Source organism: Drosophila melanogaster, chromosome 3R (genome assembly GCF_000001215.4).
Source record: "Drosophila melanogaster chromosome 3R".
Classification (NCBI taxonomy): domain Eukaryota; kingdom Metazoa; phylum Arthropoda; class Insecta; order Diptera; family Drosophilidae; genus Drosophila; species Drosophila melanogaster.
The window spans coordinates 30,380,126-30,391,231 of NT_033777.3; the positions used below are offsets into that span (position 1 = coordinate 30,380,126).

At 41.1% G+C, this 11,106-nt stretch overlaps 2 protein-coding genes across 14 annotated transcripts, besides 1 other annotated feature; one reads left to right on the forward strand and one right to left on the reverse strand.

The window, feature by feature from the left end:
- Nucleotides 1–3,036: part of a mobile genetic element that runs on past the window's edge.
- Nucleotides 3,037–5,447: 2,411 nt separating this feature from the next.
- Nucleotides 5,448–8,053, reverse strand: Fer1HCH (Ferritin 1 heavy chain homologue). Of its 9 annotated transcripts, none has more exons than NM_001260438.2 (5): nucleotides 7,650–7,735; nucleotides 7,339–7,425; nucleotides 6,593–6,703; nucleotides 6,194–6,471; nucleotides 5,448–6,131 (listed from the first exon to the last, which is right to left on the reverse strand). In NM_001260438.2, exons 2-5 carry the CDS (start codon nucleotides 7,403–7,405, stop codon nucleotides 5,859–5,861), a joined length of 729 nt encoding a protein of 242 aa, NP_001247367.1. In that variant the 5' UTR covers nucleotides 7,406–7,425; nucleotides 7,650–7,735; the 3' UTR covers nucleotides 5,448–5,858. The 9 variants fall into 9 exon arrangements, with proteins under 9 accessions (NP_001247367.1, NP_733358.1, NP_733360.1 ...); NM_001276175.2 differs by lacking the exon at nucleotides 7,650–7,735 and adding an exon at nucleotides 6,978–6,986 and having other exon boundaries at nucleotides 5,677–6,131; nucleotides 7,339–7,494; NM_001300679.1 differs by lacking the exon at nucleotides 7,650–7,735 and adding an exon at nucleotides 6,759–7,284 and having other exon boundaries at nucleotides 5,677–6,131; nucleotides 7,339–7,494.
- Nucleotides 7,679–10,459, forward strand: Fer2LCH (Ferritin 2 light chain homologue). Of its 5 annotated transcripts, none has more exons than NM_080063.4 (4): nucleotides 7,679–7,796; nucleotides 8,455–8,777; nucleotides 9,074–9,203; nucleotides 9,572–10,284. In NM_080063.4, exons 3-4 carry the CDS (start codon nucleotides 9,086–9,088, stop codon nucleotides 10,135–10,137), a joined length of 684 nt encoding a protein of 227 aa, NP_524802.2. In that variant the 5' UTR covers nucleotides 7,679–7,796; nucleotides 8,455–8,777; nucleotides 9,074–9,085; the 3' UTR covers nucleotides 10,138–10,284. The 5 variants fall into 5 exon arrangements, with proteins under 5 accessions (NP_524802.2, NP_733362.1, NP_001263106.1 ...); NM_170483.1 differs by lacking the exon at nucleotides 7,679–7,796 and adding an exon at nucleotides 8,151–8,252 and having other exon boundaries at nucleotides 9,572–10,459; NM_001276177.1 differs by lacking the exon at nucleotides 7,679–7,796 and adding an exon at nucleotides 9,291–9,317 and having other exon boundaries at nucleotides 8,705–8,777; nucleotides 9,572–10,459.
- The last annotated feature ends 647 nt before the right edge of the window (nucleotides 10,460–11,106 follow it).

An 11,106-nucleotide genomic window follows, 5' to 3' on the forward strand; every position in this document is an offset into this window, starting at 1 on the left:
TAGAACCGTCTCAAGCATTCCTTTATATGGATGACTTAATAGTCATAGGTTGTTCCGAAAAACATATGCTTAAAAACCTCACTGAAGTTTTTGGTAAATGCAGGGAATACAACCTAAAGTTACATCCTGAAAAATGTTCATTTTTCATGCATGAAGTCACATTTTTGGGACACAAATGCACAGACAAAGGAATTTTGCCGGATGACAAAAAATATGATGTCATTCAGAACTACCCAGTTCCACATGATGCGGACAGCGCTAGACGTTTTGTAGCATTTTGCAATTACTACAGACGTTTTATCAAAAATTTCGCCGACTATTCGCGGCACATAACAAGATTATGTAAAAAGAATGTTCCATTCGAGTGGACAGATGAATGTCAAAAAGCATTCATACATTTAAAATCTCAGCTAATTAACCCAACACTCTTGCAGTACCCAGACTTCAGCAAAGAATTTTGCATAACAACAGATGCAAGCAAGCAAGCGTGTGGCGCAGTTTTAACTCAAAACCATAATGGCCACCAACTCCCAGTTGCTTATGCATCCAGAGCTTTTACGAAAGGTGAAAGCAATAAGAGTACAACAGAACAAGAGTTAGCAGCAATTCATTGGGCAATAATACATTTCAGACCATACATTTACGGAAAACATTTCACTGTGAAAACAGACCATAGACCATTGACATATTTATTCTCGATGGTGAACCCCAGCTCTAAATTAACTAGAATAAGGCTTGAACTAGAGGAATATAATTTTACAGTAGAGTATCTAAAGGGCAAGGACAATCATGTAGCAGATGCGTTATCAAGAATAACCATCAAAGAGCTAAAAGATATAACTGGAAATATATTAAAAGTCACTACAAGATTTCAAAGTAGACAAAAATCCTGCGCAGGAAAAGAACAATTGGATTTGCAAAAGCAAACCAAAGAAATAGCTTCAGAGCCCAACGTATACGAAGTCATAACAAATGACGAGGTACGAAAAGTAGTGACATTACAATTGAATGACTCGATATGTTTATTTAAACATGGAAAGAAAATTATTGCAAGATATGATGTTGGTGATCTTTATACTAATGGAATTCTTGATTTAGATCAATTTCTCCAAAGGCTTGAATTGCAGGCCGGTATATATGATATCAGCCAAATCAAAATGGCACCGTGGGAAAAAATCTTTGAACACGTTTCAATAGATAAATTTAAAAATATGGGCAATAAAATATTAAAGAATTTAAAAGTAGCGCTACTTAACCCGGTGACCCAAATAAATAATGAAAAAGAAAAAGAAGCTATATTGTCTACATTACATGATGATCCAATACAAGGAGGGCATACAGGCATTACAAAAACCTTGGCCAAGGTCAAAAGACATTATTACTGGAAAAATATGAGTAAATACATAAAAGAGTACGTAAGGAAATGTCAAAAATGCCAAAAAGCAAAAACAACAAAGCACACAAAGACTCCAATGACGATAACTGAAACACCAGAACATGCTTTCGATAGAGTTGTTGTGGACACAATTGGTCCACTACCCAAGTCAGAAAATGGTAACGAGTACGCAGTCACTCTCATATGTGATTTAACCAAGTACTTAGTTGCCATACCAATAGCAAATAAAAGCGCAAAAACAGTCGCAAAAGCTATATTTGAATCTTTTATTCTAAAGTACGGTCCAATGAAGACGTTCATAACGGACATGGGAACAGAGTATAAGAATTCAATAATTACTGACCTGTGTAAATATTTGAAAATAAAAAATATAACATCAACAGCTCATCACCACCAGACAGTTGGAGTAGTAGAAAGAAGTCATAGAACTTTAAACGAGTATATACGATCCTACATATCGACGGACAAAACCGATTGGGACGTATGGCTTCAATATTTCGTATACTGCTTCAACACGACCCAATCTATGGTACATAATTATTGTCCATATGAATTAGTTTTCGGTAGAACAAGTAATTTACCAAAACATTTTAATAAACTACATAGCATAGAACCAATATATAACATAGATGATTACGCTAAGGAGAGTAAATATAGGTTAGAGGTAGCATATGCTCGAGCAAGAAAACTTCTTGAAGCACACAAAGAAAAAAATAAAGAAAATTATGACTTAAAAGTAAAAGACATAGAATTAGAAGTAGGAGATAAAGTTTTACTAAGAAATGAGGTAGGTCATAAATTAGACTTTAAATATACGGGGCCCTATAAGATAGAAAGCATAGGAGATAATAACAATATTACGCTACTTACTAATAAAAACAAAAAACAAATAGTTCATAAAGATAGATTAAAGAAATTTCATTCATGATTGAATTTAAACTTATATTTTCCTTAATCATTTATACAAATTTTCCATACACTACGTATATTTTTATCTTTGCATTATAAAATCAACTATTGTTGTTCAAACAAAAACACAAACAAAATAAAAATAAAAATAAAATAATTTGCATTTAATAATCAAAATAACTTCACTAGGTTACGTTATTTTTCAAAAGGAGGGAGATGTAGTATGTGCCTATGCAATATTAAGAACAATTAAATAAAATAGCATATTAACTTATGGCAGCACTTTGTTGCTATGTTTATGTTTATGTTTATGCACGCAGTTAGGCCAGGGCGGATGTAACATGATCACCCACTCGAAGGCCACAAAGTATAAGTGCATTGCCCACTCGAAGGCAAAAAGTATAAGTGCATGGTCAGCATTCACACGCCGACCAAATACATATTACATACGTACATACATATCTCGCTCTCCCGATAAGCCTAGATATATAAGATATACATAAGAACGCCGCTCCGCTGCTGGCGTACCCGGCAGCGCAGCTACGCGGATTAGCCTAAGTCCAAATATATAAAAAACTGTAAAATCGGAGAGACTCTGTAGACGTTGAGCTGACAGAACCATTTCTGCCTACTCTAAAATCAAAAGAAGAAATTGAATAAATATATGTCAGCCCGACGGCTGCCTTCAACTTAAAACGGACTTGTGTTCTTAATTGGAGTTCATCATTACAATAGCTATATAAGCTATATATAGGAGTGTTCGATCCTATAGCTCTCTACCAACCCATTTTCGCCGCTTGACTTTTTCAACCGGTTTTAAAAGGATTTCCCGGGGGCTATGGCTGTCACTCCTAAATGGGCGCCCAGAGATTTATGGTGAGAACAGCAAACAAGCGGAGAAAGTGGCAAGTAATCGAAGTGAGGGCAGTGCAGTTCAGATGAGCGAAAGACAAAGGAACTATTCGGACATAAATCATCTCCTGGCGGCAGGCGGCGGATGTCCTGCGGCGCTGGCTGCTGCCACTTGAATTCAGAACCGGTTCTGTTCGGTTCGGTTCGCTTAGGTTCGGTTCGGCTTGACGCAGGATCCTTCAGTGGACAGGACTCACTTCCCGATTTCCATTTCTATTTCCATTTCATGCCTATTGTTCTGGCCGGCGTTGCAAATTTGTCAGCGAACGAGGAGCAGGACAAATGTCAGCGCGATAAGCGTGCAGGCACTTTTATCTGAAGGATATGCGCAGGATGAATCACTCGCACGTCCCTGTCCAGAATATTTCACTGCCAAATTGGCTGGCTATCTGTGTAACTAAAAAAATATGCAAAAAAAAGTTATTTTCTATCGATACGACTTTAAGATACCCTGTAGTCAAAGGACATTGCAAGAATACAAGTGCTTCTGCTTGTAAATAAATATTGAGATCATATGCAGGGTACTAAGAAACAACATTTATAAAAAAGGCAATAAAAATCATTGGCAAATTGGTCGAAAGGCATGAACAATAGTTTGTCTCCTTTGGCCAAGATTGATAGTGGGTCCAAAGGTCATGGGCCATTTGTATGCTGGACACACCACCCGAAAAACTCCGCCCCTTCTTTTTGGTCAATCGAACGAATTGCGCTTAAATATTTGCGGCGCTTATCGAAAAATTTGCGGCCCATTGTCGAGAGGATTGATGCAATTTTAAATCCGCAACGAACAAGGACATCTGCTCAAATATTAGCTTATGAAATTGTTTAAAATGCCACGCACTAACCCATTCACTTCGGTCACGCTCCGGAAAACGGAAAATCTGGTCGAAGATGGCGGTGGTGGGCGGGAAACCCGAGCTCAGCCTTTTGACAGTTGCCACAATTTATCATAATTCAATGCATGGCATGACCTGTCAATCACTCGAATCGACATGGACGTGGACATGGACATCGAAGGGGTGAATCGAGCACACATTAGCCGCAGGGCAGGGGGTGGATAAGGCCGATGTGTTTGTGGACATTTTTACAAGTGACTTATGAATTATTCCGTGCACTTGCTCCTGTCCATCTGCAAGTAGCACACTGAAAACTAAATACTAGTTTATTACTTATAACAATATTTGAGCAAAGGGGAAGAAATTACTATAAGAACCTCGTGATATATAGTAAAAGTGAATACAATTTTTTGCAGTGCAGTTAGCGTCTCGCTTTACTTCCTCTTTATGGTTGGCTTTTTGTGTTTTCCAATCAGATTAGCATGGTAAGGGGTTAAGAGTACGGGGTTACCACCGCTGGGAGGGGACCACATGAAAGGGTCAATAATGGGACTCGAGACGAAGATGCTGACATTTATCAAACGGAATATGCGATGCGTACAACCATTAGACACTGCCCACTGATGGACGTCGGACGATGGACAGGCGAGACGTGATCCCAGATACGGCTCATCAAGTGCATTGTCGTGGGACAATAAAGGGTTAATCGGCTAACAGAGAGATTGCAATATTATCTTCTGAGCAAATTGGAGTTGGGAAGACAGCAAAAATTAGCGAAAGTAGATCCAAATATTAAGTGTATCAATTGTAAGGCGTATCACTTGATTCCGCACTCTACTCAACTCTCCAAGGACCTCTGTAATCTGATAGGCTTACTGAACCAACAGAGAGTAGAAACAAAGTTTTGCTTTATTGTGATTTTACGAAATAACCTACAACTTCACCATTCCCAAAAACACAATTTCTTTTTCCTTAAACATTCCAGTTTTAAACACCTTTTTTACAGTTTTTTCGTTGTAAGTTGGCCAAAATATGTCACAAGGCTGAAAAACGCACTTTTTTAGTCAGCTGGGGTCCTCAGCTAAAGACCCATATCAATATTTGCTTTAATTTGGAAAAATAATTTTTCGGCCAAATTTCGCATTTTTTGTAAGGGGTAACATCATAAAAAATCGAAAAAATTTTCAAACCAAAAATTTCTCTAAATGAGTTACCCGTCGTTTAGGAATATTTTTACAAGTTCAACGAGGTATTCCACTCCACAATTGGACGTGTCTTTCCCAAGATATAGCACTTTTTCTGTGAAATCCCCATCGAAAATTATCAACAAGAATAAAATCACCCTCGTTTTCCATCTGAAAAAACTCCCTCAAAAACAAACGCATATACAGTTTATTTCGTTACATATATATTGTTATTTATTTAAGAACTTGCTCGTCTAATTGACAGAAAAATATAAAGATATAGGATGTATTGAATGGGTTGTGCTGAGTGTCTTACTATGCGAATGAGCGATTCCACTTAAGCCTAGGCGAAATCTCGGCGATTGCATAATGTGGAGCCCCCTCCCGAGGTGTACGGAAATCACAAGTGGTTGATAAGAAAGAACAGACGTGGAATTTTGCTGTGCTGGTTTGAGGATCGCAGTCGAACGGATAATTTATTGGCCAGTCGCCGACTTGGCTGGTGATGATTTAATAGCGGACCCTCGGGAAGGCTCTCTGGGCTGACAGATAACAGATAACTCGACTGGCTGATAATTTTGATGCGTGACTGGGCGCTGCGCCTTCTCTATCTCCACCTCCTTACAGGGTCTTGTCGAACAGGAACTCGCCCAGTTCGCCGTTGGTGTCCATCATCTTCTTGAGAGTGGTCAGCTTGCCGGCGAGCTCGCGCTGTCCGTGGAGCTGCTCCTCCAGATAGACACCGGTCAGGTAGTCCACCAGGTGGTAGTGGTTGTAGGGCTTGTTCTCGCAGGTCTGGATCAGCTTGCGGATGGACTTGGTCACCTTGATCTCCAGGTCGAGGGCGTCGGACAGGGCGGCGGCACCATCGGTCCACTCCTGCTTGGCCACAGTCTGTGGGGGATTCGCCAGGATTAGCTGGGCTTTTGGGTTTTCTAGGCGAGTCGTCGACTTACCGGCACATTGATCAGATCGCTGACTCCCTCGGTCAGTTGACCGCGCATGGACAGGTACTCCACCAGCTTGGATCCGTGCTCACGTTCCTCCTTGGCGGCCTTGAAGAAGTGCTCGGCGAATCCAGGGCGGTTGACGGTGTCGCGGGAGAAGTAGGCGCCCATGGCCAAGTACTGGTAGGAGGCGTTGATCTCCTCCTGGATCTGATTGCGCATGCCCTTTATGCAGGCATCCTTCATGTCCACCCAGTCCTTGGTAATCTCAGGAACAGCCAGGGAGCCTGCAATGGGATAAGGTTGGGTTAAGTCGGGGGACCACGATAACAATATATGGCTAGTATTCAGCTTTAAAAAATTTATTTTTGTAATCAGAACTTAGGTAAATTTTAATATTTTAAAAACCTTTGCACTCTTGGTCTTGACCTTCATGGCTTAGGTTTTGTTTTTCTTTTAGTTGATGCTCTTCTCGCTCCCTTTGAAGCTCTCTCACGAAACTCTTGCTTTCTTGCTTGGCTGAGGGGTAGGGCGTTGTTGGTTATTGCATTTAAGAGGGCGTAATTGCATAAACCTTTGAAATTGCGCTTGAAATGCCGCTATTCTAGGGCACAAAAACCGTGTGCAAAACTGTAATGGCCTACTCTCCCACTCTCTCTCTCTGTTTTTGTAACTGCATTGGTAACGTGCGCAGCTCTCGCCGCCATAGTAACGGCATTTGTTTTCGTGTAGTGCCGTGTGCAAAAAGCATGGTTCACCATGCTAGCTCACTCGGCCCGTAAAAGCCGTGTGCAAAGAGCGCCTTGAAATGTAACAACAAAAAGTCAAGCTTATTTATACCGCAATATTCATGGAAATGAAAGCGAAATTCGCATTATTTAATTATGAAAATTTATGTATAAAAACTGGTTATCATTTCCCCAAAGCGCAACGGAAGTATCAATAACTTTTAAATCAACTGGTTTGGTAACTTCACTTCATTGACGAAAGAGAGTGAAAGAGCGTCAAAGAGAAACGGCGCATGCTCTTTTCAACGCATTACAAATGTTTTGCTTCTCTTTGCGTATTGCGTCGAAATTTATTGTTTTTTTTCCGATGACCTGCCTTTGTTTTGTTTGAAATTCTGATGAATAAAACGTAACATTAGTACTTACACTTGAAATCTCCATAGGCCTGGGCCACCACGGCCAACAGGAGCAGGCTAGCAATTAGTTTCACCATCTTTGATCGTCGAACGTAGTCTTTACACAAAATCACAGAACAAAAATTTGTTTTTCACTTTAGTTTGATTTGCTTGAAATGCACAAATGAGAATGAGGCGACTCGAGTTGAGCTACAATGTTAAATAGGCGTTGAAATTGAAAATCTAGCTGCCTTTACACACACTGGCGCAGAAGGCGTCGCCTGCTTCAATTTGATGGGCTTGATTGGGATTATTTTCGACTTCTCGAATGCTTTCCAGTACCTTCTGCTGACAGCTTTAATCTGATTTTTCAGTGGAGCTAAGGCCTTTCTACGTTGTGTTTTAGCGAACTCGAAAGCGAACTGTCGCTCCGAACGGCGCACAAAACACTTTTAAGCGCGCGCGCTCTCGGTTTTTCTTCGTGTGTGTGTGAGTGATGGGAGAGTGTGCACTGTTATCTTTTCAACATGTCGCCCGTTCTTTGTTAACCGTTTAAATGGCTGATAATTGAATATTCCCGATAATTGCCGCACTCAATGTGATACACACGTCCTCAATATGGGTATACTTTGTATAAAGTCGGGTTTCCTAGTCAGATAATCCCCACTTACTAAGAAGTAAATTTATCAAATGCAATATGGCCGCTCTTTTGAGATGCGCATCAGCTGTTCTTTGTTTTTGTTTTGGCCGTGGGAGAGCACCACGTCATGTGTTGCCAGGCGGTTTAATTATTGCTGACAATTTAATTCACATTTTGTCAAGTTGATTTGCACGTTCGAAGGGGGGATCAGTCACCCACTTTGATAACTGCTAATATGGCGACGGCTCTTTTTTACGTGTCGCTTGCAGAGCTCCAAGAATGACACTTGATAAGAAGGATACATGGTGGGAAAACTTACAAATTACATAATTTGTTTGTTGATTGGGGAAACCCTACATTATCTCCGAACCCAGCAATAATATGTATTGTAAATAGCAACAGTCTCAAGCTCGATGCTGCTGTGAATTACCAATATATCAAAACTTAAAACATTATCTTAGGAGGTAGATGGTTTATCTGCAGTTTATTTTCAATTCTCATCGTTAGCTGATAAAACTCTCAGGAAACCACTTGAAATCCAAAGTGCAGCGTCCATATTTTGCACACGCTGACAACCCTGTCGTGAGTCACCTTCCAGCAGGCGCAGCAACAACAGCACTGGCAGCGGCCATATTTGAATGACACCGAAATCCCGCACTGAGCGCAAAACAACACATGCCCATGCACGCTCTCCAAAACCACACACACACAGCCATATCGATCGCATAGAAAGAGACGTACGCGACGCTATAAACAGCAGTTGATTTTCAGAGTTTCACCAAGAAGCACATAAAGCGATTGAATTATTAATAAAAGCACAGGCACTGGAAGTGAGTTTTAATATTACTAACTAACTACTTTGTGAGTGTTTAGTTACGAAAACTAGAAAATAATATTCTGGAAACTGTGTTTTTAAACCGACCACCATATAAATTTAAAAACCAAAACATTCCATTGGTGGTGGTTTTGTTGTTAAAAAAGAGCACAGAAAATTCAAGAAAACGCTACGACGCAAAACGAAAAAACTCGCCCAAAATGAAAACAAAAGTGTCTGTTTTCCAATTGTCAATTGTTGTGAAACTAATTTCCTTTGTTTTCGCCTCTCGAATTTGATTTTAATTTACAGTAAACCGTCGACATGAAATTTTTCGTTGCACTCGCTCTCTTTGCGTGCCTCGGCTCTCTTGCCTTGGCCAAGGATGATGAATATTGCCAGAACACTGTAATCACCGCATGCTCTACGTCAGCCTTTTCGGGTGAGTAAAGAGAGCGCCTCTAAGAGAGAGTGGCTAATCTGTGTTGTTGCTTTTTGTATCTTTGTAAAACATAATAATAAAAACAAGCGCTCACGGGCTTTTTCACAGGCAAGAGTAAGTGAAATATAGATTGGATGTATTTCTGCACTATCTCAGATTTCGTGAAAATGAACACTTTCCAATTCTTACTGCATTACGGCCCTTACATTATTATTTTAAAGATACAAATACAAATTCAAAATTCTATTGCCTTGTTTAGTATGGCACTACCTAGTTAGGAACCATTAAGACTATGTCATTACTATTGGATGTGCTTCTGCTCTCCTATTCTAAGAGTGTGATCTTTATTATTTGCTTTTTCCCCGTAGCCAACTCCATTTGTAATGCCCGTTTTGCTGGCATTGACCATATTGAGCCCGAGATCCAGTCCTACATCAACGCCAACTTGGCCAAGTCGTACGACTACCTCCTGCTGGCCACCCACTTCAACTCCTACCAGAAGAACCGCCCCGGCTTCCAGAAGCTGTACCAGGGACTCTCGGACCGCTCCTTCGAGGACAGCATTGCCCTGATCAAGCAGGTGACCCGTCGCGGAGGAATCGTTGACTTCAACACCCGCCACGAGTCTTCCGGCTCCGTGAGCACCAAGCGCGGCACTCTTGAGGTCGACGAACTGCACTCCCTGGCTCTGGCTCTGGACACCGAGAAGCAGCTGGCCACCGGAGCCACTCACGTGCACTCCCGTGCCACCCACGCCACCGACGCCGAGAGGGATCCCGAGCTGGCCCACTACTTCGAGGAGAACTTCCTGGGCAAGCAGGCCGAGAGCGTGCGCAAGCTGTCCGGCTATGCCAACGACCTCGCCAAGCTGATGAAGGTCCCCGACCCATCCCTGTCCGTCTACCTGTTCGACGAGTATCTGCAGAAGCAGTAAGGAGTGGAGACCACCTCCTTTTCCTCCTTCTTTTTCTAACACGCTCCTACACTGTCTCCTCAAAATTGCTCTCATAATTCCCTTATAAATTTGTTTCCTTGGATTGTTCATCAATAAATCGCAGTGCAGCAGCAGCATTATCAAAGCAGCCACAAGTGAATAATTTACACCGCGAAATTCACCTTGATTTACCAGCACACCAGATTGTGATAATGTTATCATAAATAAGTTAGCAAGTTCGCCCCAGCAAATGTATCTTTAGTATGTACGTTACCGCTTGAACAAATAATAAACACATCAAAGAACCTAATTATCAACTAGTAAAACAGCAGCATTTTTGCCTCTCTGATAAGGTTTGGGTTTGGGTCGAAATGTATCTGGTCCTCAATGAGGGGCGTCTGTTTGCGTTTTTTCTCCGAGTGCTGCTGATTGCGGGCTGGCTGGCAGTGTACTTTGGATATCATATGGAACAATGAAATATACAAAGTCGAAATGGTATCGGAAACTACTCAGTTCTGCGATCACAACGGGTGTAATGTTCCATAATGTTGTGGTTTCTGATATTCTTAGAATGTGCCTTCAACTAAAAACCATATGTTTATGTACAAGCCATCAACGCTTGTCTAAAAATAAATAAATAAATGAGAATGTAAACCCATGTTGTAAATATCGTAGTATTGTATGCAAACTACGTTACCATTTTAAAATCATCTTTTTGACCATTCAGAGACTGGAATCACTTAGGATCTAGTGGGATCTATCTATCTCAATATCAATTTATTACTTTCTTTCAATTGACAACCTAAATCGATGGTGAAAAGTGAAACCTATCTCTCGCAGTGATCTGTGGGGCTTAAAGGAGCCCGACTATCTAATCAGTGATACACTCCTCCGCCGCTGATACGAAGGGGCCACGTTTGTCATTCCATGCGAGATTCTCTCTGTCGCCTTATCACTGCCTGGTGCACA

Excerpts from the sequence above, each read along its gene's own strand:
- Fer1HCH (NM_001276175.2), bottom strand. The coding sequence starts at position 7,405 with ATGGTGAAACTAATTGCTAGCCTGCTCCTGTTGGCCGTGGTGGCCCAG. Across the intron at positions 6,472-6,592 it reads TCAAGACCAAGAGTGCAAAG|GCTCCCTGGCTGTTCCTGAG; the intron begins GTTTTTAAAATA and ends ATCCCATTGCAG. Across the intron at positions 6,132-6,193 it reads GCGATCTGATCAATGTGCCG|ACTGTGGCCAAGCAGGAGTG; the intron begins GTAAGTCGACGA and ends AATCCCCCACAG.
- Fer2LCH (NM_001276177.1), top strand. The coding sequence starts at position 9,086 with ATGAAATTTTTCGTTGCACTCGCTCTCTTTGCGTGCCTCGGCTCTCTT. Across the intron at positions 9,204-9,290 it reads CTCTACGTCAGCCTTTTCGG|CGCTCACGGGCTTTTTCACA; the intron begins GTGAGTAAAGAG and ends AATAAAAACAAG. Across the intron at positions 9,318-9,571 it reads GGGCTTTTTCACAGGCAAGA|CCAACTCCATTTGTAATGCC; the intron begins GTAAGTGAAATA and ends TTTTCCCCGTAG.